This window comes from Vipera ursinii, assembly GCF_947247035.1.
Source record: "Vipera ursinii genome assembly, chromosome: 2".
NCBI classification, from domain to species: Eukaryota; Metazoa; Chordata; class Lepidosauria; order Squamata; family Viperidae; genus Vipera; species Vipera ursinii.
Genome location: NC_139513.1, coordinates 107,289,053 through 107,314,622, shown reverse-complemented (window position 1 = coordinate 107,314,622; position 25,570 = coordinate 107,289,053). Strand labels below are relative to the sequence as shown.

The window sequence follows — 25,570 nt, the reverse complement described above, 5'->3', positions numbered from 1 at the left end:
TGTCTGAGTCCACAAGTTTCTGACTTCTGATTCCTAGAATCACACTTGTCCTCAGATGGTGATATGACTGCTCCCTCTATGCTGAGTTTCCAATGCTTACTCTCTATTCTTATTTGATCTCCCTTTCTCAGAAGTGCCACAGGTGAGGCTTGGCATGAAATCATGCTGTCTTGTCTAAGTGGAAAACTCTGTGATGAAAAAGCAGATCTCAAAGGATATCAGTGTGGCAATGAGTTTGCATACTTCTATTTTGTTTCCTTCATTTTCCTGTGTTCTTTCCTGGTGAGTAAAGGATACACAGAATACTAAATGGGTGGATGCAGCATGTATTTGGGGTGTATGAGACCATGAATATTGCTAGTTAAAAAGTCAGCAGACTATCCTTCTAAGATAGCATTTCAATATGATTTAACAGACAGTTTGTAGGCCTGCCAGTCTTTATCCAACAATATGTTTCATAATAGTTTTTAAAAATCACGTTTCAAATTATCAATATACAATTAAAAGGGAAGGAAGAGTAAATCTTCTATATATTGGTTATTGCAAAGCAAACATACGTTCACAAACACATTTTAAATATTATAGGTGGCAAGGAATACATTCCAAATAGTATTGTAAAAATTCACAAATTATCAAAGAACATATTCTCCCCAGTATTCAAATTACATTATCTCAAAGAAAGTAGAATATTTTCTCTATCGCAAACATGAAAAGCGAAAAAAACTGCATTTTCTCTGTGATAAAATATGGAAAACCAGTGTGTAAAACTAGCACAACCTATTTTTATCGAGTAGAGGGTTTCCATTCCTAATGTTAACCAGAATGATGGTGGTGTCAATTCAACAACAGCATTCCACTTTTTAAGAAATGCTGAGGGAAAATAAGTACCAAAAGACTAAAAGTGTTTAAGATAATGGTCACATTTTCATTTTTTTCATTTCTGATGTCTATCATTTAATCACTGCCTCTGCATTGTGAACGCAAAGAGCAACTAATGGGTTATATTATGTGCCTGAATAGGAGGTGTTATTTGTAGTGACGCTTTCCCAGCCGCCATTACCTTCACTGGTTAAGGATTAATAATAGTCCAATAATCGGGAAGGCATCAAATTGTACAACACTGGCCATATTAATAATCTTTTGAACTGACTACTTGCATCTGAAGCAATAACTCTGCTTCTAAAACATTTACATAATTGAGACAAGCATCCAGAGAATTTTTACACCCCAGGCAACTGCCTAGTTTCTCTTTATGGTTGTTAAGCCCAATTTAGAAGATGTCCTTGGTACTAGTTGCTTCTGTTTCCTTATTTTGTTCCAGGAACAAATAGGCAAGGCTTTGTGAACATCTGGAGCAACATAATCTAACCCAATATCTTTGTACAAATTAAGAACTTATTTTTGGTGATATATTTCAGTGGGCATTGTTTCTGTACCAGATTCCATATTGTGCTCTCTTCCAAGAGAGCTCATTCTATCTGCTCTACTTTTGATTGCCCTAAAATTCTGCCAGCGATCCATATTCACCAAACAAACTCAGCCCTTACTGAATTGTTTTTCTTGCGTTTATGTATGCATTTACGTAAGTCTGTTTATATCCATCTATCTAAAAATGTATATCCTTGTGTGTGAGGAAGAAAGTAAAACTTATTGTTTATTGTCTCTTCTCATTAGCTGCTTGAGCAGGATTTTAGGTTCTTGCCAGGCCTCAGTGTGAAGCAAGAAATAAATCCATCTGGAATTTCTGGTTATTTTATATTTCTTCACTATAATTTTGATGTTGCAGATGTTGAACCTTTTCGTGGCTGTCATCATGGATAATTTTGAATATCTGACCCGTGACTCCTCTATTTTGGGGCCCCACCACCTGGATGAGTATGTTCGTGTGTGGGCTGAGTATGACCCTGCTGCCTGGTAAGGACACATCTATCTTGCCACTTCCAGTATGAAACCCAGACCCAATGTCCATCTGAAGCAAGTGTTTAAGGAAGTGGGTTTGATTGATTCATGATTCGGGATAAACCTCTTAATAAGGAGAACCAAAGCAGGGGGAGGAAGAAGTTCAATATGAACAGAGAGGCAGGAAGCCAATATCTCTGTTATGATTTCAATTCCAGTAGAAAAGTGAGAGCTAAAAGTGAGACCTACAATTAGAAATAGTAAAGAAGTGAAAGTCAGTCCAGTTAAGATTATTTTATTACCTTTATGCAAGAGAGACTTTTTGGCTGAGGCAGACCAACTAGAAGGAGGTAAATAGAAGACTAGAATTCTGTTCACAAGGAAGGCTAGGATTTTATCTTGCTTATTTTAGCAGAATTGAACTATGGTAGGTCTTGATAGGTACAGCATTAACTACTGTGTTGTGAGAGAAAGATATTAACTGAGACAGAAGCGGAGCTACTGCCTCTGTTTGCATGCGCTCCATTGTGAGTCACGCATTCTAGCAGAGCTCCAATCACCATGAGCTGTAGCCCTGCCCTTCTGCCATTCCCATTTCCATTCCTGTTGGCTAATTTCTCTGGGTCTTACTATAAATAACTGACTGAAAGAAACAGATGTGGGAGTTAATCACTGTTTAACGTTTCCTTTTTTAATTTTAGGTTTTTGCAGCTGGATTCTGTCAAGTCCACACACATACCTTCACTTTAACCCATAATGTTCAAATGAACATGATATATGTCCCTTTGTGGCCAGGGACATACCCATGCCATTCTTTTAATCCTTTATAGTCTTTCCATAGGACAACTGGGCAACCATGCTAGCAACATTTGAGCTAAAGAATTAGTCTGAATTAAGTCCCTGTTGGTGGCTATGCCCATTTCATAATATGTAAACCAAAGAAAATTGCTGAGCTACTAGTTTTGCTTCTTGCTGAAAACTCACAGATATTACATACTGTTGATCAGTCAAGGAAGGATGCCTAGTAGCTCTGTTAGCAATAGATGACTCACTGTTATTATTTCAATCTATAAAAGTGACTTTGTGTGTATGTGTATGTATGTCTATCTGACAGGGCCTGGCCTTCCGTTCTATTGTGCAATTATTCCTGTAAATTTGTCTATGGTTTGCTGGAGAGGAACTAGCCAGAAGGGTGCTATAAGTCATGTTTAGCATTCTAATAATTGTAATAGTTGGTACCTAACAGAAGATCCACCTAGCATTATCTAGATATTATTTATTATCTGAAAATCTAGTTCTCCCCATCTGAGTACAAGTCACCCTATATTTATTAATAAAACCAATGAAAATAAAATATTGAAATATTGAAATAAAAGCCCTTGGCGATAGTGATTGATTTTAACATATTCATTTTGAATTCTGAAAAGACAATTGTGTCCCATGAAAGATAAGTGAACTGGTACCCAAGAATCAGAAAAATCTGATAAGTTCTGATTTGATATAAATTTCATTTACATTACCTCTAAGACTTTTATTACTTCTCAGCTGCTTACTATATGAATGTAAACCAAAGAGTGCCAACATGTCACCCTCCAGCTGTTCTTGAAGTCCAGATTCCATAAGCCCTAGCTTGCATGGCCATAGTAAAGGATTATGGAAGCTACTGGCAAACATCTGGAGGGCCACAGATTGCCCATTCCTATTGTAATTTATATATTGGCTCCCTTCCCTTCTCACAAAGCTGATGGGAAGCATCAGTAAAAACTGATGTGCATGGCTCTAAGAAGCCCCTTTCTTCCTACTGCAGCCAATGGGAAAGTTCAGCTCCTTCGTATAAACAGAGGGAAATGGTATTACTTGACTGAAGGTCTTTAGTCATTAGTTCTGCTATGTTGTGTGTTTACATAACAGTGTATGTGTTTATTTTGCCCTGTAGCGTCTGCACTAACCCCCGTGTATTCTTCTTGCAGTGGCCGAATTCATTATAAGGATATGTACAGTTTATTACGTGTAATATCTCCCCCCCTGGGCTTAGGCAAGAAATGCCCTCATAGGGTTGCTTGCAAGGTTTGACTTACACTAAAACCTGCTAGCATTACTGGAATGAATGTTGCTTATGGTTTTTTTTAATATATATCTTATATATATGTGTGTGTGCATATACATATATATATATATATCCATACACATACCTTTCTATATATTGCACTTTCAAAAGTAATTTAGTAATGTAATTAGCCAACAGAATGCGTGAAATGATGCTGCCACCCAGACCAGTAACGCATGGAGCATATCAATTACCTTGAACCATCTCTGCTTGCTGTTAGCTGGAGCTAGGCCTGGAAGGTTTTATGAGTCTCTCTGTGCCCACCACTGCCACTTTCTGCATACTAATACTTCATCTGGGGAGACAGAGACTCCATCAACACTCTACCATTTCTCCCTTCCCACTCTCTCCCCAATTCTTTCCAGCCTTTTTCCCCCAAAACCTTTTCTTCCTGTAGTCTTCCTTTCTCCGATATTGGCAAAGAGGGGCTTTCTTCTCTTTCTCTCTCTCTCTCTCTCTCTCTCTCTCTCCCTCCCTCCCTCTCTCTCTCTCTTTCTCCTTCTGTCTTTCTAAGAAGACCTGACTCTGTACTTTTTGATCTACCAAGAATATAAGGACTGTGATCTGCATTAACCTCATAGTGAGCAAAGCAGATGATGACACATGCTTAAGTGAAACCCAAAGTCTTATGACAAGGACACAACTTTGAACGTGTAGTCCAATATATGTTGGACCACAATTTGATTAGAAATAACCTTTCTGCTAAACACCTTCCATGAAGATCAAGCAAATTTATACTCCTTGCTGACCAGCAGCACAGTAATCTTTTCATTTTTTATCTTTTTTCTTTTCTAATTGATCTTTAATTTTTTTTTTATAATTCTTTGTCTCGATTTTTCCGTGTATTTTTCTTTTCTTTTTTTTTTAAATTAGTATTGGTTATTATTGGCTATTTTTTTATTTTTTGCTCCCAGGGGCCGGATGACTTTCATGGACATGTATGAGATGCTGAGACATATGTCTCCACCCCTGGGGTTAGGGAAGAAATGCCCTGCCCGTGTTGCTTATAAGGTAGAATATATATGTGTGTGTATGTGTGTGTGTATTATTTTTCTAAAAAAGAAACAATAAATATTTCAAGTCAGCTTCATTTTTAATTATTTTGATTGAGCAGAAACAATTAACCCTATAATTTTTGTAATTTCTTCCCCTTCCTCATTCCAGTTTCTTGAACAATGACAGTGTGTCCATTCAGTTCTGTTAGTGTTTCATGTTTCAGAGACTCCATTATGGCCAGTAGATAGGGGGCAGGTAAAAAAACAAATCTGAGGTGCATGCTCCTACTCAAATAATTCATTAAAGTGCCACCTAGCAGAAGAAACATTGTTTATTGCTCCCTTAGAACTCTCCAAACAACTTAAAATGTTGAGATTGCTTTCAGACTGCCTAAATCAATATAGATTCCTTCACCCTAACCCTAGTCCCTAATAAATTAAGAATAACAAAGAACAGGTAGCAAACATACAAACCCATTGAAAAAAGTTATAGGATTTTAGAATGCAAAACAAATAAGAACATTAATTTGATATTAAAATCTAGTCACCTACACTGCAGTGGCAAGCTACACAACATACAATACCTTTGATGTTCAAATAAGAAATTTTGAAGGTAAATATTATCTTCATCCGGTGACATATCTTCATATCCACATGGAAACCAACCATTTGTTACCTGTAAATAAAACTTTACACTAATCTGTCAGGTTTCCCCTAAATAAAATCATGCTTCTGTAGTTCCCATTTTCTCTGAATGCAGAACATACATGCAACAATATTTAGATTTTATGTCTGTCGAAATAAATGTCACAGCACTAGTTACAATCTATCTCCAGTGCAGTACATTAATTATATGATGGCAGAGAGGGCCACCATAGTAAGACAAAAGCAAAATTAGGTGCTTGGTATGCTATGCTCTAGTGCAGTGGTCCCCAACCTTTTGGGCACCAGGGACTGGTTCCATGGAGAGAGGTTTTTCCGCGGACCAGAGGAGGCGTGGTTTTGCATGCTGCCTGCATCCTGTGAATGGGGCTACGCTTATTTATGCAGCCCAGTTTCTGGCATGCCACAGCCTAGTGCCAGACCGGAGGTTGGGGATACCTGCTCTAGTGATAATATATTTCTCTTACAGTAAGACTGCAAGACTTGAACTGGATCCAAAAGCTGAGTCTGGATTTATTTTCTTAAAGTGCAGAAAAAATTCAGGAAAGTCCTCTGGACAAATTCTGATGCAGAACTGAAACTACTTTGAATCAATATCAGAATAGATTTTTTCCCAACCAGCCCCCGCCCCCATCCCCACCCACACCCACACATTAGAAGTTAGTAAGTATTGGTGCATATTCCAGCTAAAAGGTTCAACTGCCTCTTCACGGCACCTAGCATAGCCCAATAGTTTGAGATATACATCATGATTTTTCATGATTTTTAATCTTCACTAGAAGCAAGAAAATGCAAATAAAGCAGCAAGAAGGTCATTCTCCTTACTGAATGTTTCCTGTCAGGTAATAAAAGTAAACATTTTTATTGTTTATTTCCACATGGCTGGTGGTAATGTGAAATTCCACAGCCCTTGAACTAGCAAAAAAGTATGCAGGCATTAAATCCTGCCTTAACTGCCAAGCCTTATTCTGCTTCATAGGTTAGTGTAAAAATTTTGTCTAGTGGCTCTTTCCTTATTGTAGGAATGGTGTGAGACCAATTTAAGGAAAATGACTTGCTGGCTGGAAAAACAACCACCCCTAATAAACTAGGGGAGGGGAGAGGAGAAGAATTTTGATAGTTGGCTAGCCATTGTTTTGGCCTTTTTGCTGTGGTTTTATTACTTTAGTGCACTGCCTGGTCAACCCTCCATCTCAGATCAGCAGCTTATTGAAGATGGAGAAAGGACAGACTGTCCCAAATTGTCCCAACCCTCCCTTAGCCTAAACTGAAAGTCTGGAACAAACAGGAGCAGAAAAAAGCTTGTCAGGAAACAACTAACAGATCAGGTGCTGCGGAGGCTATTTTTAAATTAAACAAATTTACTGCTAGACATGAGTCCAGTGAAAGGTTCATGAATATGGCAATGGGTTTAGTGCTCTTTGCAGTTAAAAATAGCTGAGATAACAGCTGACAGTGGGGTAGGCAAATATACGTGTCCCAATTTGGGTCGGTCACCGGGACCAGAGGTTTTGTCTTCTGAGATTTTGGGCTCTTGGTGGAGCCCATCCTCAGGGAACTTCTCTCTAGCACAGTGTGTCCTCAGTGTAGTAGTGGGAGAGCTTCCCATTTCATTTTGCAACTACCGCCTTTGTCTGTCAGCTGTTTTAACTTAGAGTTTAGCACACTTCTGAAAGACCACTAAACTGTCATTTCAATGTAAAACAAAAAAGAGGTGACATGTTTTAGGTAGACATTGTAGCTCCTTTCACCTGTTTTTCAGGCTAATTGATAGAAATGGGTGGTCAGTTCTTTACCTTCTAGAGCTGCAATTACAGGAGAAACAGACAGAGGGAGAAGCCAGTTCTTTACCTGAGTGGCCTCTGACAAAGCTGATCCATCTAACAACTGGTGACTTGTCAAGTGACAAGCTGCCTCTTCCAGATTCTCCTGTAAACAAATACCTGATCAATAAATATTAATACATTTCATAGTAATAGCTTTCATGTGTGATAAGAAGGTTGTGGCAGAGAAAAATTATATTTCTCAAGTTTGACCCAGCCCCCCATCCTTCTGAAGTTGGTAAAATGAGGACCCAGACTGTTGGGGGCAATGTGCTGACTCTGCAAACCTCTTAGAGAGAACGGTAAAGCACTATGAAGCAGTGTAGAAGTCTAAGTGCTATTGCTAGTGCTATTTCTTCTATTTCTCAATGCAGTACCCCTCACTGCTACTCAGCTTCTGTTTTGGCTGATGCAGATATCCAAGCAAGGAAACAACCAAAAAAATAGTGGATAGTCCAGTTTGAATGAACCAGGTTTTCCTGCTGCCTGTAGCAGAATGACCCAGAAGGGAGGATTATCCTCAGCAGCCTAAAGTGATCCTGGGCAGACTCCATTCACATTATCAATAAAGTATGCTGGTTCATGGCCCAAGCTGTGCAGTAGCCTAGAGGTGAAGATACCTGCCTCGCACTTGGAAGGTTGAGAGTTCAATCCTAGGCAACAACGTCTGGTTTCTCTATCAGGGTGCAAAGATAAGACATCAGCTGTGAACCCTGCATGGAAGTCAGGAAAGTCATCCAGCCAGTAAACGCTCAGCTCTCACTCCACCCCAAAGCAAGGGATTACAGGGTTGAAGAAAGAAAGAAAAAAGCTAGTTCATGGCCCCAGCAAAAATTATGGTGTCAAGAGAAAAGGGGAAATTCTATTTTAAAACCAGAGTAGCTCAAAATAAATACAATATGTTGCCCTGGCAGGATATGATTAGATGAAAGTAGTACCATCAGGCCATGTCATATCAAAAACAGGGTATGTGTATGGCATAATTCCAGTCAGGATCAACCTCCCACACTTGCTATTTGCATTAGAAGAAAAGCTGCTATTATGCCTCGCCCCAGCAAACCATACATAAATATACACCTGAGTTAAAAATATGAACAACACTGTCCAGTTTGACCCTGGCATGTTAAAGTAAATGCTTATTCTGAACATTGAACTATGTCTTTAATCAATATGCAGTTAGAATCCAAGCCAGTTTTGTGTGTTTTTATCGTCAAGTTCCTTACTCTAAAAACACGTGAGTAATTTTTCTCTACTTTAAATCTACACCACACTGTAGAATAATAGGACAGGCAAAAATCACTTTAAGCATCCAGACGGTACCTGGTGGCTATGCAATTGAAGAGAGGAACAATAATGCAAGAAAAAACACTATGGAAAAATGGGGAATAAAATTGTGAAAAACTATGTACAACAACCTTCCTTCAAACCCTCACTTAGAGCAACCTCTCCTAACTTGGCAGTCTCCACATGTTTGGACAATCTGCAAAATTCCCCAACTAGCATCACCATTGCTTAGAATCCTGAAAATTGATGTCCACACATCTGGAGAACCTCCCATGCACTCTTGTTGTTAGTTCATCCATCTGTAATTGAGGATTAACAAGGAAATTGGCACCATGTCAGATGAATTTCAGATATTAATTTGCTTGACTGAGAAATTTTCTGTCTACAAGAACATAACCTTATGACAAAGAGTTCACTATTAACAAGAAGCAATTACTCCTTTTTCTGCCCCCTTTTCTCTGCTTTCATGCCTCTTCCTCTGTCAATACAGTTCTGTCCAAAAAAAATTTCCCTTCTGTTCCTCAATATTTCCAAAGTCTAACCCTAATCCTCTGCACAAATCAGTAACCGATCCAAAGTGTCTTTTCTCTCCCAATTCCCAACTCAGCAACCAGAGTTCTTGTGACATTTTCCATGTGTGTGAGTGAGACAGAGAGAAAGATCTTTCCTTCACCTCATCCATTGGATTTCTGTTACTGATTCATGGTCTAGCTATTGAAATGTTCACTCTCACTTGAATGGGAAGGGCTTTTCTATCTTTGTTAGCCAGAGACACAATGAGTTGATCGAGGTGCAGTGCAGTCTGAGACTATGAAAATTATGTAACCAATATGTATGATGGAATTACATAGAAGAAGGCAAACACATGGATTCAAGCAAGAACACTAAGGAAATAATGAAATGCTTCAAAATGATACTCAAGTAGAGTCAAAAATCTGTGAATGAGGTTCTTCAGGAGTATTACACTTTTTAATGTTGGGCTATGTATCCAAGGATTCTGATTCAAATAGTAATAAAATGTGCATTATTATGTCAATTCCTATACTTAAAGTTTCTGACATAATCTGAGAGTTGAGGGAAGCAAAATGGTTGTCTTGTCCAGTTGTTTTATTAAGGGAGGAGTCATGCAGGAGAAATTATTCTGTCCAATTATGCGAGGGCCATTTGGTTGCTAATAGTTATACACTCCTCTAGATGCAATTGCATATCTCCCATATGGTTCCTACATTTCTGAATTACTAGGTAGAAGTCATAGTAGAAATGTAAAATTATCCTTAAGTGCCTCTTGCTATTGAATTAAACATGCTAAGTCTTTTGGCCTTTTGGTAGATTCATTTTGCTATAATCTGTTTGAGTTAAAGAAATAAAAGAGATTGTTGCTCTTCCCTTGTGTCCTATAGAGGGCATCATCCACCTCAGGATGGCACCGCTTCCTGGAGCTAATAGGGTTCACAAGTACATTTGTCTCTACCTGTGGTCATGCCTTGAGAGTAGAGTGATTGGTCTGACTGGAATTCTTTAATAGTCCATTCAATGTACATCATATTTAGAAAATAATGTTTTTATTTATCTTTCTACCTTCCTATACCTCCTTTCCCCTTTCCACCCCCTTGCCTAGCTAAAAGGTGGGACAAGTGAGGAGGCAATGGGATTGGGTGGTATATTTTCTGCATTTTTTGCTAATCTGCCTCCAGGCTAAAGAAGCAGGGAACCAGGAAACAGAGTGTATATCTGGCTAGTCCTGGCATTTCTTTGTAACTATGGGAATGTAGTATAAGATAGTCCATGACACTCAGTATCACTAGATACCACAACATTTGTACCAGCCGTTAGGTTCCATCAACCACCAAAGACCCACAAGATGCAACCTCTTCCATTCCTAAGTGCTGAGTTCCATCCCATTGCCCTCCACTTTTCTACAGGGCAGGGCGGGGACACAGTCACCGAGCCCACTTCTTCGAACTCAACGAATGGAGGCTTCTGAGGGCAACAGCTTGGAAGAGGGCCAACATTCCATCCCTCAGGGCAGCTTTCCATTTTGGCTCCAAGACGTTCTGGGTGGATGTCTGAGGTGGGGTGAGTAATAAATCTCCCATTTGCTCCAACTCAGTTATCCAAGGAAGAAACCCCCAAGACATTTTAGGTACATTAGAGCTAAGGGGCAAATCTAGATCCTTCCTAATTCAAGGATGGAAATCTTTGGGCCAGTTATGGCCTTCAACAACTTATTTGGATTTATCATGACTCCTCCCTCTTCCCCTAAGAGAGAACCTTTAAACCTATTTTGAAGGGTAGTTTGGGGGTTTAAGAGGTGGAAATCACTCCTTAACATTAACAAACTGCTTCTAAACAAAGGATCAATGATGTTTGGTTGGTTGGTGCAAATGAGTGCTTTTGGACTATCAAAAGAATCTGTCCCCATAAGGGGAAGTCCTATTTATGACATTGGGATTCAGGATTATCAGAACATTATTTCACGTTTCCTTCATCTCTTTCCCATCTAAGGCTGATAACTTACTCTCAAAGAAAGATTTTCTAAACTTCTAAGGTGATGAAAAGGTATCCATTAGTATTTCTGCCTTGCTGTCTTTGCAGCTGCTTGGAAATCTTTGGATTCTATTTTGAAAGTGGAAGCTGCCCTTTCAAGAAAACTTTAGCCTTCCTCTACAGGGACTTGTTTATTCCAAGCTGAACTTTTCACAACTTATTGGCCAACACATGTAGTGTGTTATAATTCTCTTATGTTCGATGAACCTGAATACTTGCTTCCCCTAAGCCATTTTCTTTCTTGCTATGTCTGTAGTTATTGTCTTCAAACTACATTAATAAAATTTGAAAAGCAGATTAGCTGATGCTACCAGAAACAGACTTTGAATTAGTGAATAAATGCTATGCATTTCCCACTCAAGTTTCAGAACTGCTGCAGTTTCCCATTTCTGATATCTCTGTTGCCATATTAATTTCCTATTGTGAGGTAGAGCCCTAATTTCCCCTGTGAGAAAAGATTGAAATATATATAAAAATACTGAAGCTTCTTTAATAGTATTTAGATTTTCTCCCAATATAAAAACAACATAAAAGACAGCATCTTTGGTTTCATTCCAGGCCAACCAAGAATGGCCTACAGAAACGTTGATGCACAGGAACCGTTTTTGATTACTCAACGCCGGATACTATCCATTTCAGAGATTTGACCTATATTTTGCTATAAGAAAACACATGCAATAGTTAAGAAACTAAGATAAGAATCAGTGCTCTTAGACTGATTTAATCGGTTCCTTTTTTCTTCTGGAATCTTAGGATACCATAAAGATGACAAGGATAAAAAGAAAGCTTTTTCATTAGTCAGGAGGAAATGAATATAGATCCAAAACCAACCATTTCATTTTACCTAATTATCGTGTTTAAACCTTCTAAAGAACTAAGGTATAAATCAAAGATGAAAAATTTATTAATCCACAAATATCCATATCTCCACTTCTACAATTTCTGAAAAACTCCTAAGATTGTGCTGTGGAAATTAAGCAACACAATCTCTCTGGCTAGCCTAGCCAATCACTAACTTAAATTTGAGTTCACATAAAACTTCCCTCCCAAATTAAAAAATAATAATGTGGTTGAAAATTTCAGCTTCATCTACTCTAGCGATTTCACATTTTACTCATGTCTTTATGGACCTTGAGGATCAATCCCCTTTTTTAAAGTAAAAGTGTTTCCTGCTGCAAAAATGTTGCTTACTACTTACATTTGTTGTTGTTGTTGTTGTTGTTAGTTGCGAAGTCGTGTCCGACCCATCGCGACCCTATGGACAATGTTCCTCCAGGCTTTCCTGTCCTCTGCCATCTTCTGGGCTCCATTTAAGCTCACGCCTACTGCTTCAGTGACTCCATCCAGCCACCTCATTCTCTGTCGTCCCCTTCTTCTCTTGCCCTCAATCTTTCCCAGCATTAGGCTCTTCTCCAGTGAGTCCTTCCTCCTCATTAGGTGGCCAAAGTATTTGAGTTTTAGCTTCAGGATCTGGCCTTCTAAAGAGCAGTCAGGGTTGATCTCCTCTAGGACTGACCGGTTTGATCGCCTTGCAGTCCAAGGAACTCGCAGGAGTCTTCTCCAGCACCATAGTTCAAAGGCTTCAATTCTTTGGCGCTCAGCCTTTCTTATGGTCCAACTTTCACTGCCATACATTGCAACTGGGAAGACCATAGCCTTGACTATACGCACTTTTGTTGACAGGGTGATGTCTCTGCTTTTTAGTGTGCTGTCTAGATTTGCCATGGCTTTCCTCCCCAGGAGCAAGCGTCTTTTAATTTCTTGGCTGCAGTCCCCATCTGCAGTGATCTTGGAGCCCAGGAAAATAAAATCTGTCACTACCTCCATTTCTTCCCCATCTATTTGCCAGGAATTGAGAGGGCCGGATGCCATGATCTTGGTTTTCTTAATGTTTAGTTTCAACCCAACTTTTGCACTCTCCTTCTTCACTCGCAACAAGAGACTCTTCAGTTCCTCTTCACTTTCTGCCATTAGAGTGGTATCATCTGCGTATCTTAGGTTGTTGATATTTCTTCCAGCAATCTTAATTCCAACTTTTGATTCATCTAGCCCTGCCTTTCTCATGATGTGCTCTGCATATAAGTTAAATAGGCAAGGCGACAGTATACAGCCTTGCCGGACTCCTTTCCCAATTTGGAACCAATCAGTGGTTCCGTGTCCAGTTCTCACTGTTGCTTCTTGGCCCGCATATAGGTTTCTCAAGAGACAAATAAGATGTTCTTGTACTCCCATCTCTTTAAGAACTTGCCAGAGTTTGTTATGATCCACACAATCAAAGGCTTTAGCATAGTCAATGAAGCAGAAGTAGATGTTTTTCTGGAACTCTCTAGCTTTCTCCATGATCCAGCGTATGTTGGCAATTTGATCTCTAGTTCCTCTGCCTCTTCGAAATCCTGCCTGTACTTCTGGTAGTTCTCGATCCACATACTGCTGGAGTCTAGCTTGTAGGATTTTAAGCATAACTTTACTAGCATGAGAAATGAGTGCAATGGTGCGATAGTTTGAACATTCTTTGGCACTGCCTTTCTTTGGAATTGGAATGTAAACTGATCTTTTCCAATCCTGTGGCCACTGTTGAGTTTTCCAAATTTGCTGGCAAATTGAGTGTAGCACTTTTACTGCATCGTCTTTTAAGATTTTGAATAGCTCAGCTGGAATACTGTCACCTCCACTAGCTTTGTTGTTGCTCAGCTTTTCTAAGGCCCACTTCACTTCACATTCTAGGATGTCTGGCTCGAGGTCAGTGACCACCTCATTGTGATTATCAGGGACGTTAAGCTCATTCTTGTATAGTTCTTCTGTGTAATTTTGCCATCTCTTCTTAATCTCTTCTGCCTCTGTTAGGTCCCTGCCATTTTGGTCCTTTATCATGCCCATTTTTGCATTGAACGTTCCCTTCATCTCTCCAATTTTCTTGAAAAGATCTCTGGTCCTCCCTATTCTATTGTTTTCTTCTATTTCTTTGCACTGTTCATTTAAGAAGGCATTCTTATCTCTTCTAGCTATTCTCTGGAATTCTGCATTCAATTGGGCGTATCTTTCTTTTTCTCCATTGCCTTTTGCTTCCCTCCTTTCCTCAGCTATTTGCAAAGCTTCCTCAGACAGCCATTTTGCTTTCTTGCATTTCTTTTTCTTTGGGATGGTTTTGGTTGCTACCTCTTGTACAATGTTGCGAACCTCTGTCCATAGTTCTTCAGGCACCCTGTCTATCAGATCTAATTCCTTAAATCTATTTGTCACCTCTACTGTATATTCAACGGGGATATGATTTAATTCATACCTGACTGGCCTGGTGCTTTTCCCTACTTTCTTCAGTTTAAGCCTAAACTTTGCAACAAGAAGCTCATGGTCTGAGCCACAGTCAGCTCCTGGTCTTGTTTTTACTGACTGTATAGAGCTTCTCCATCTTTGGCTGCAGAGCATATAGTCAATCTGATTTCTGTGTTGACCGTCTGGTGATGTCCATGTGTAGAGCCGTCTCTTGGGTTGTTGGAAAAGAGTGTTTGCTATGACCATCGTATTCTCTTGACAAAATTCTATCAGCCTGTGCCCTGCTTCATTTTGTACTCCAAGGCCAAACTTGCCTGTTATTCCGGTTATCTTTTGGCTTCCTACTTTAGCATTCCAATCCCCCATGATGATAAGGACATCATTTTTTGGTGTTAGTTCTATAAGGTGCTGTAGGGCTTCATAGAACCGGTCAATTTCATCCTCTTCAGCACCGGTGGTTGGGGCATAGACTTGGACTACTGTGATATTGAATGGTTTGCCTTGGATTCGAACTGAGATCATTCTGTCATTTTGAGGATTGTATCCCAGTATTGCTTTTCCTACTCTTTTATTGACTATGAAGGCTACTCCATTTCTTCTGAGGGATTCTTGCCCGCAGTAGTATACCTGATGGTCATCTGAATTAAATTCACCCATTCCTGTCCATTTTAGTTCACTGATACCTAAGATGTCAATGTTCAGTCTTGTCATCTCTTGTTTGACCACGTCCAGCTTGCCTTGATTCATGGATCTTACATTCCAGGTTCCTATGGAGAAAAAATCTTTACAGCATCGGACTTTCCTTTCACCACCAGACATATCCACAGCTGAGCGTCCTTTCGGCTTTGACCCAGTCGCTTCATTCTTTCTGGCGCTACTAGTACTAGCCCTCTGCTCTTCCCCAGTAGCATATTGGACGCCTTCCGACCTGAGGGGCTCATCTTCCAGCGTCATATCGTTTTGCCTTTTGGTACTGTCCATAGGGTTTTCATGGCAAAGATACTGGAGTGGGTTGCCATTTCCTTCTCCAGTGGATCACGTTTTGTCAGAACTCTCTGCTATGACCTGTCCGTCTTGGGTGGCCCTGCACGGCATAGCTCATAGCTTCATTGAATTACGCAAGCCCCTTCGCCACGACAAGGCAGTAATCCATGAAGGGGACTACTTACATTAATGGCACCAAATATCTAAGAATTTTTCCAAAGTCTTATTCTAACTATGTATCTGCCAAATACTCAAGACTGTCAATCTGCTGATAGAAAACCTATCTGGACTGATTGCCTTCTGGATTTGGCCAACGCACTAAGGTAGTTATAAGTTGTCACTGATCTGTTGGATCATAGAACTTCAAGGAAATAAGTTTATTTCCTTAGATTTAAAGTGTCCCATGAACGCAAGTATTAGTATTAAAGCCACATCTTATTCATTTATTCATTTAAGGACAGAACCATAGTACGTCTCTCTAGATTTGAATTTTATAATCTGCCAAAAGAATGAGAAAATAAAGTCAGCTTGTGCCTCAAATATCCCAACAAAAAGCGTGTCATGATTTAAATTCATCCAAGCATCTAGCAACCAACAGGATTTTATAGTTCCTGTCAAAGATCTATCTTTATGTACTCATCAGAAAAGGGCCCTGAAAATATCTGTAAGTAGACTTCATAGTATTTGTGGGCCACATGTAAGAGATAGCACCTATACCAGGGGTAGGCAACCTTAGCTCTTTTATGACTCGTGGACTTCAATTCCCAGAATTCCTGAGCCAGGAATTCTGGAAATTGAAGTCCACGAGTCATAAAAGAGCCAAGGTTGCCTACCCCTGACCTATACAAAAAGATACTCTGGAAAATTCCCTAGCTGAAGATTTATTTTTTAATTTCTCTGGTTACCTTTTTTTTACCTTGAGTAACACAACAAACTCTTCAAGCAAGTATTCCTTCAGAAAAAGAGCACTAAGAAATTGGGCTCAACCTTTCCAAAACTTTGTTCCATTGATGGCACTGTTACCATCCATTTCATGAAACTCTATAACAATGGCACTAGTGTGAACTTTGATTTTTTTTAATCCCAAGACTGATCTCACTAGTACCAATTTTGATGTTGGATTCTATGTTACCTCTGATAGTAAGCTGTTGTTCTGAGAAGGCAAAATCCAACATTCCACAGGCTAGAGAAAAGTCAGATGACTATAATCCTTCCAAAAATGAAACTCTCTCCCTCCCCAATGATGACAAAAAAAAATCTTCACTGGGATCTATTGCCAGTGGATAGGCAAGAATTACTTGCTTACTTCATATCCATATTGATACCTGTTTCCTACTTCAGCTGTATGAGATCTTTGCTGGTTCTTGATTGAGGTTCTTGGGATAGAGATTTATTACCATGGTATCTCTAGAACAGTTATTACCTTGGCAATCACTTAAACCGCACTACTATTCCATTGGCACCTCTTGCCCCTTCAACAGTCTTGAATATATACAATTGAATTTACACTATCAGTATACCCTTCTATCACCTCATCAGATCTAATGATGATGGGTGCTGCCATCACCACCACTCCCATTTTACCTACAGTCTTTGTGCAGAGGAAGCTTTAGAGCTAGACATCTTAAGTCTGTTAGTAGAGAATCCAGTGTTTTGTTGATTCAAAATGACTCTTCCAGGACCTTCAGCTATATTAATATTGCAATACTGTATGATACTAAGGAACTTTATTCCTTAAACACCGCCCATTTTTCCAACTTTTAAAAGACTAGAGAAATTCTACAGGGTTCAGGGAAAGAAATGCAAATACACATCACTATATTTAATCATAATAAAGGCATCTCTTACCAATAAGAAAAGCCATAAACACGATGATTTTGGTCACAGTTTTTACCTCACAGCAACTTTGGACCTCAGGATTACCAACTACCATGCTTCTGTGGGCAGTTATCTTTTTTTCTTTAGGGAGTTTTTCAGCATGTATTGAGAAAGAAGGACTGTCAAAGCAACAGCAACATTTTGTGGCATAATGTGAACTACACAGCAAAATCTGTGGCAAGTGTTATTACCCTGGGGAGGCTTGTGAGATCTTCAGAACTTCAAAGGCTGAATCCCATGTAGAGAACTTTGTCTTCAAAATCAGTGATACTTGGGCTAATTTCAGTATGAGAAAAATACTCCCTACTTTAGTTCTTTGGCATCTTGTCCTACTTGTACTGTAGTACCAAGGATGGGATCAGAGTTCCTTCTCAAAATGCAATTACCAGTTTTACCCTGAATTCCAGACTGCAGCAAAATATTTTCAAAAGTGTTTCTTTGAGGTACAGAGGTAGTAACCATTTCAATGTGATTTTCAGGCAGCTGCAACTGTTATGCAGCTTGTAGACAGACTGTTTTTTCCAACTAGTTTGGCAGATCATGTTGGACTAATGGAATGTGTCACATCCTTTCATCACAAAAGTCTATGTCATGCAGCTTGACATTAATCTCTCTCAAGTGCCTAGTACGCTACCTGTTACTCTCATCAAAAAGTAGCTAACTCATTTGCAAAAAGAGATATAGAACCAATGCCACAGCCTCTATGTAAAAAAGAATGTCATTTCACCTTAGTCTGAGACTGTGCCTCTTCTACATATCAACTTTTTTTAATCAGCAGTAAGAAATTCTGCACAGTCATAACAGTAAGCATGGTTCAAATACTTCATTTGGGAAGTTGGTTCATGACACTGGATTTCAGTGATGATTACTTTCATATACTATCAAAGACAATGGCAGCTGCTTTCTTCCATTCTCATGATTAGCTTCGGCTTTACCAAAATGCTAACATATCTTGCTTTACATCCAGGATTTTCTGTCAAAGCTCAGTTACGAGGCTTTTTCAATAACATTCCATTACAACTGCGTAGCAATGTCTATAATTCAGTTATTCAAGTAAGATCTTGAAAACCTTTGCTTTCTTTACATTTTTAACTCAGACAGTATATAGAAAGAACTGTTTATTCTGATAAAAATAGAGAGGAAAAATACCCTGTTTGGGAAGCTATCAGTAGCCTCAACTCACCCGACCTTGATTTAGATAATAGCTCGAACACCAACACTATCACACATCAGGTTGCTACCCTAAAAGAGCATCCTGAGTTAGAGGGGAAAAAAACCTTCTCTCATCACGCTAAAAGTAATTTTAAACAATGTTCCAATTAATAAATATTCTGTAGATTTCTCTCGTGGAAGTTGAATGCTTAACAGAGTGAAAGTACTTACAAAGTTCCCTTTAAGCCCATGGTTGTATGATTGTTCAAGCTGCTGTCTCTTAAAATAAATTTCTTGGTCGTTACCAGCTCATAAGTTTCAAAATCAGAGAATTCTAATTCATTTTTTCACAAATTCTACACTTGTTCCAATATTAATTAATTTCTTGGTTGCAATAAAATTTCCTCTAGTTATTCTTTCTAATGGGATTACATTCTAAGGAGTATGCACGGCCTAAATTAAATGTATGTACATGTCCTATTTTGCAGAATTGGAAAAAATTGGGGGGGGGGGAAATGGAAATTACTTTAGCCTTCCATAGTAGATAAACAAGGAACAATAAATTCATTAATTTGTACTGACTTCACATTGTATAGCAGAAAGAAAAATGCCAGGGAATGTAACAGTTTACTTGCTCAGTAGAATAGTGCATAACCATGACTGTAACTTTCGAAGACAATTCTCTTATGAGAGAGATGTAGATTGTACATGGGCCTCTGCACAGAAATTTTCTAATCAGTATAAAATAGATATATGTCCCACAGAGCTTTGAAAAGTTATGTCCTTCAAAAATGCTGAGTTGATGATTTGCTAATGTCAGAATTCCTTCCATAAATTTGTATTGCTCTGATATACCCCAACGGTGAAAATGCCCTATATGGAGCTTAGAACAAAATGAGAATTCTGACCCTGATTGTTTATTCTTTGATGCCTGTAGAAGGCATTCAGATGTCTCTTATTCAGAAAACTGATATGCGTAATCCTATTAATGTTTCTGTTTCATCATATATGGGGTTGGTAGGCAGTACTCACTGGGGATTTCCTTCTGTCTGACCTTTTGGGTCATGAAATGTAAGGATTGGAAGAGTCCTGGAGAACATCTAATTCAGACCATTGCCCAGTGCAGGAATCCACTACTATTGCAATATTGGATTGTAATATAGTAGATTGCCTTTTTTAAGGAAACTGAAATAAATGAACTCGAAGTATAGAATTTTTTTTCTGTTAGAAATAGTCTCACTTTCCTAAGACAATCTGGGAGACAATATTGCTTCTCACCCTCTGGCAAGGCAAGTTTAATTGTGGACCCTGCCTACTAGCTCCAGGAGATACAACATCCTGCGGTAGAAAATATCCTCTGGTGGACTCAGAGAATAGGCATTTATAGTAAACATTCTCAAATGAAAATGACCTTACTAATAGAAGGGTATGTTACAACATAAGCAACAAGTATTTTGGTGAACTTAACACCAGATGGTAATTATTCAGGCACATTTGGAAACTTAAGTAAAATACTCCATCATTTGAAAATAATCACTTTTTATAATGGATACTGTCTATATCAGGGCTTTTCAACCAGTGGTACAGGTACCACCTGTGGTACATTGGCACCTGGCAGGTGGTACGTGACCATCCTAGAAAACTGGTAGTGGGGGAGGGGAATGAGCTGAACCAGTGGTAGCACCACACAAGCCTGAGCGAGAGATGGCTGGAGCTGCAGGACTGTCAGGGCTCAGCGGAACCGCCAGGATCAGCACCAGGCTCTAGCTGGAGCTTGGTGCTGATCCTGGTGCTTCTGCTGAGCCCTGAAGAAGTGCCGATCAGCTGGAATGTTGCAGCATCTCCAGGGTCTTGTGATTTACATTCAGATGCTTGGCAACTGATTCATATTTATGACGGTCACAGTGTCCCAGGGTCATGTGAAGTGACCAAAACCTGCTGCAACCACCCAGCAGACGGCGGGAATAAAAACCAAACACTCCCCCCCCACCCCACCCCCGCTGCCAATCCTCAACAGAAATTCTCACAACAATGAAAACCTCGGACAGGAGGAAGAGCGCCGCCGGGCGGGCAGGCAGGTGTGTTGCTCGGCCGTGGCTTGGGGGGCACTTTTTTCAGTGCCATTGTAACTTCAAACAGTCACTAAGCAAACTGTTGTAAGTCCAGGACTACCTGTACTTCATCACTTTTTTCCTTTTTTTTGGTCATCAAGTTTTTGACACCTTGCTAGGCGACTGGTGGTACTCAGATGTTGCCATATCCTAAAAGTGGTACAATGGGTGAAAAGGTTGAAAAGCCCTGGTCTATATCTTCCATTCATATTGCTTAATCCTTTCTCACCATTTCTTCTGTCATTTTTTCCAGACAAAATTCTTAAGAAGGAAAAGATAGAATAGGTCTATGATGCCTTTTGACTTGTAGCGCTAGGAACCTTCTATATTGAAGGACTCTTACTGTTTAAATATAATACAAGGGGGAAGGATAATATAAATATTAATCAAAAGTTTTCTTACAATCACCAATATTAAGAATAGCTTTTGTAAATAAAGGTAAGATAGAAAAGAAGAAGAAACAATATGAGGCTTGAGCAAAAGAGGGTCAAGCTACATTGCCTTTATTTGCTTATGGAAGAAGTGCCCCAACCTGACTGAAATTAATAGTAGCAGTCATGAGAACTGCCAAATGAATATATAAAATTGCTTTAAGCCAAGCAATGTTACTGTATTCACCCATATTCCAGTTGTTTTCCAACTGTAAACTATGAACCTTTTGTCAGGTTCATAAAGGACATGACTGAGGTCAAGACCTTCCATATGCAAATGTTTATTTTAATATTAAGCTACAGTGTTTCTGCATGGAAATAATTTTATTTATGTATTTTATTTTTATTCTTATTTACTCATCTCTGTGTGTTTAAAAGTTCTGTGGGTAAAACATCAAATTATACAAAACACAACAATACATAAATGAACTAAAAAGTCTGCTAAAAGCAGACATTCTAAAAATTACTGTATGAGTAACAAAATTCTTGAAACACTATGGAGACTAACATAGGAAGATTAAATAACTGAGAAGATAAAAACATGGATGGTGCTGAAAAGGTAGCAATTAAGGACGGGGGAAGCACCTTTGTTGTAAACTACTACTACATTGGAAACAAACCCACTTCCATGTAACCGCCTGCTACATTTCTTTGTATGAAGACACTCAAAACAATGCAAGTTATGAACAGAAAGAGATACCGAAAAAGATATTCTTTTCTCTCAGTAACAGCTACTCATAAGAAGATACTGATCAAAAATGGAAAATTCAGTTGCTTTTGAGGATAAAAGCTGCATTTACAGAAAACCTGCTCTTTCAGCTGAGCAGTGGTTCAAAGAGAAGGCACATATTTCAATGTTTTCAAAATGCTACATTTATGTTCTGTTATCACATAATGAGCTCTAAATCCAAATTGCGAAGGCTCAGAAGAGGATATGAACTCAAATCGCACTGCAGCTTGTTCCTCCCATCAATAAAAGAGTTATATTCTCAAAGACCAATCTGAATACAACATGCAAATAGTTTCTGCAAAGTTAGCTTTCGATAGAGCATGAAGCATTAAAGTAGTTCTGAAATAAAGTTGGTCTCACAAGACAAATTGCATAAATAGATCAGTAAACTAGACTGGCTTCTTGCCTTTACATAAGGGGACTAAAGAAGATCACAGAACAGTCGATATATTCGTGACAAGTAGAGCCTTTGGTTTCAATCCATTAGTTTTGATACTTAGTGTAAACTGATTTATTTGGGGAATACTAGGTTAATATGATATGTGAAACTTAAATAAGCTATGGGTCAAGGCTTCAGTATCAAGATGCAGAGGATCTTTCCTAGTTGTACTATTTCCGTATCTGTGCTTCTGTTTCTCAACTATACATCCTTTGAGTAAAAAAGGTTTTCTAGATGTAATCCCCTATAATAATCTCCCTCTTTCCCCCCCCACCCCGCCTACAGTTGATTAATCCTTCTGTTTATACTTTCATCCTCTTATGATTAGTTATCATTATGCATCCCTAGGTTCACTTATATATGCCACTGGCTGTCCAGAAAGCTACTGAGAGAGGGAACGATTCTACAAAGCCATGTCTGTGGGGGAAAGAATTAGAGTTTCTGATTGCCTTATCTGACCTAATGAAGAATTGCTGCCTGTATCCATCCATCATTCCCCATTTTCTTTTCTGCTATGATTATTCCTTAGCATACAAACTTCCTTCTGTATCAAATAACAATCTTAAAGGCTCAGTCCCCTACAGATCTGGAGTCTACACATAACCTGGCATTCTCATATTCAATAGTCTGCACACTCTGGCTAACTCAATTTAACGCTTTCATCTCCCTTAACTTGCTTAAACCATCTTGCTCCAATGCATGAGAATCTAAGCTGCTGTCCTTGGGCATTCTGTACTACAAAAATACAAAGCCACAAGAAAATTCAAATTCAGTAGGGAGGAGCTGAAGACTCTATGAGTGAAATTATGTAAAGTACAAGTGTTATGAATATCTACCCATAATCTGATGGAGGAGGTTGTGCTTTAGCGGGTCTTGAGATTACTTGGGCCAGTATAAAAACATCTTTGGGATGTTTCTTTGATTGAACAAAAAGGGCAAGAATGAAGTTGCTTCTGGAACAGAAGCAAGAAAAAAGCAGTTCACAACTTAATGCTACACCAAGGCTTTATCCATGCATTTTTATGGTCAAATGGAAATGCTTTAATGTGATAATACTTGAGTGGAAGTTTATCATGTGATCCAGGACAGTACTGCTGGTCCTCAAATTAAAGCATTACTACTATGGGGAAATATTATACAGCAGTTGCAGGAGTAACTCTTGTTAATGTGTGAAGTCCTGGAGACTGCAGCTAATGAATAATAATAATTGAATAATCCTATGTTGTGTAGTTATTTGATTTTGACTGCACAATAAAATTATAATTTCTACAACTATTCTAGATAAACTGCCAAAATATTTGAAGTGTCATCTCACAATCCTCAGTGAATTAATTTTCAAAATACAATACAAAAGAATGATCTAAATGATGGGGTTGGGAACATTATTACCTCATCCTATCTAGAAAGTGACTCACCATTCGCCTCCACACAAGACTTTGCATGGGGCCAGAAGCAAAGGATTATCTCTGACAAATTGGATTGAATTATATGACAGAACTGGAGTTTACACACCAGCTTGTAGCCTGTTGATGAACAGTTCAGGATTACAAAGGAATGTTAAGGGAACAGGCAGCATTCTTAACAAATTGCCAAAGAGGGAATGCTGAATGCAGAAGCACAAACCCTGGGTAAGCTTTTTTTAGTAGGCCTCCAGTGCAGGCTGGTCTTCAAGATCTACAGGTTTTCTGGACATGAGGTTCCTGAGGGATCTTCTGCTGAATGTGTCATCACTTGTATGTGTGCCTCCCACTTTCTCTCTTGCTTTCTTCCTTCCCTGTTTTGATCTTACCTATCATCCTGTGCACCTCTGTTCAGTGACATTTACTTAACTAATTCCCAAACCCGTTACTCTCTAACCCCCTTTTCCATTAGTCCGCAGCCTATCTCAGCTAATGCACTAGCTAATTAAGCCCCACCCTGAGCATCTTGTGTGATCTCCAGCCCATAGCCTTGGCTCAGAGGAATGGCACATGGCCCATGATCTGCCAGTTTCATTTCTTTGTTTTTTTGTGTTAAGGATGCACCCTTTTATTTTTTTGCACCAAGAGCCCACAGTCTGGATCTCTCCCTATAGATCAATCTATATCAGAGCTATGAATGAGTCTCAATATATATTCTGTGGATGCCTTTACACTGTGCAGTGCTGTGATGCATGGTGCATGCTCCTTTTGCATGCTTCTAATCTTGCATATTTGACAAAACTTGCTCTTGTTCAATAGTTGAATGCATTCTCCTTGAACCCATCCCTTTACTGCTGCTGTCTGCTGCTATCTTGAAAAGATGGGATTTTGTGTTACTTTACAATTTTTTACTTTAAAACACAGACACAACATGAGCTCTAATGGGAGAACTCTGGGGGTGAGAAGATGGGATTCATTTGATAATGGTAGTAAAGCATCACTTGAATTCTAGTGAACAGTATTCTTGAATTTTATCAGGAATTGTAGGAAACATCTAGAAGCAGAGCTGTGAATATGTAATCTATAGCCTATAGAGCAGCAGAAGCTAAGAAGTCTAAAAACAATTTCAACTCTACTAAAAGCTACACAATACATTTTAGAGAACAATAATCAATAAGCATTGGTTCCTTCCAAGGATTTTAGTTTTATAGACAATCCTAGCTACATTAACGTGAGAGTAGATTCCAAGTATTATGGAATGAGCTTTCCAGCCACATGCTTCATATTCAATTGGGCTTTTATGTAATTATGTAGAATTATTTGTAACCGCGCATGGCTGATGAAAAAACCACAGCATCTGTGCATAGAAAATGTTAGGTGAAAGAAAAATGAAGTAGAACAGTTGCAAGTAGTTGATTAGTATGAATAATCTGAATAATAGAGACAACACAGGAAGAAGTCTCTGAGCTCAGAGTTCTCCCCAAGGCTCTTATATTCCTCTGTGCATGACAAACTGGAATGTGAAGAAGGTCCTATATTCACACATTTCTGCTTGAATTTCTCCAGAGATTATTACGTATGGACTTACCTGTGGCAGACGACAACACAGTCCATTTCAATTCTACCCTTATGGCATTGATCAGGACTGCCCTTGACATCAAGATTGCCAAAGGCAAGTGCCATTTCATAGATCCAGTTATTTTGCTGGCAAATAAAAATATTGTGAGAAATGAGACTGTGTACAGCATAAAGCACATTTTCAAATACTAATAATGAGGAAATGTTGAATACAAATGCTGCTTGTGGCAATGCCTTATACAAATAGAGGAAATTGATGCATCAATAAGTACTCTGCAA

General features: G+C 38.9%; 1 protein-coding gene and 1 long non-coding RNA gene across 2 annotated transcripts in view; one reads left to right on the top strand and one right to left on the bottom strand.

The window, feature by feature from the left end:
• The window catches only part of CACNA1A (calcium voltage-gated channel subunit alpha1 A), a gene marked incomplete at its 3' end in the record, with an annotated part of 290,392 nt that overhangs the window by 209,374 nt on the left and 55,448 nt on the right, over positions 1–25,570 (top strand). Inside the window, exons 35-38 of the mRNA XM_083351756.1 lie at positions 132–282; positions 1,787–1,914; positions 4,921–5,017; positions 25,280–25,385. Of these exons, the coding sequence (XP_083207882.1) occupies positions 132–282; positions 1,787–1,914; positions 4,921–5,017; positions 25,280–25,385 (482 nt within the window). The remainder of the gene's footprint in view (positions 1–131; positions 283–1,786; positions 1,915–4,920; positions 5,018–25,279; positions 25,386–25,570) is intronic.
• Positions 253–25,341, bottom strand: LOC310633848. The gene is made up of 4 exons (XR_014491099.1): positions 25,302–25,341; positions 8,112–8,163; positions 7,516–7,593; positions 253–279 (listed from the first exon to the last, which is right to left on the bottom strand). It is a non-coding gene; the product is annotated as an uncharacterized lncRNA (long non-coding RNA).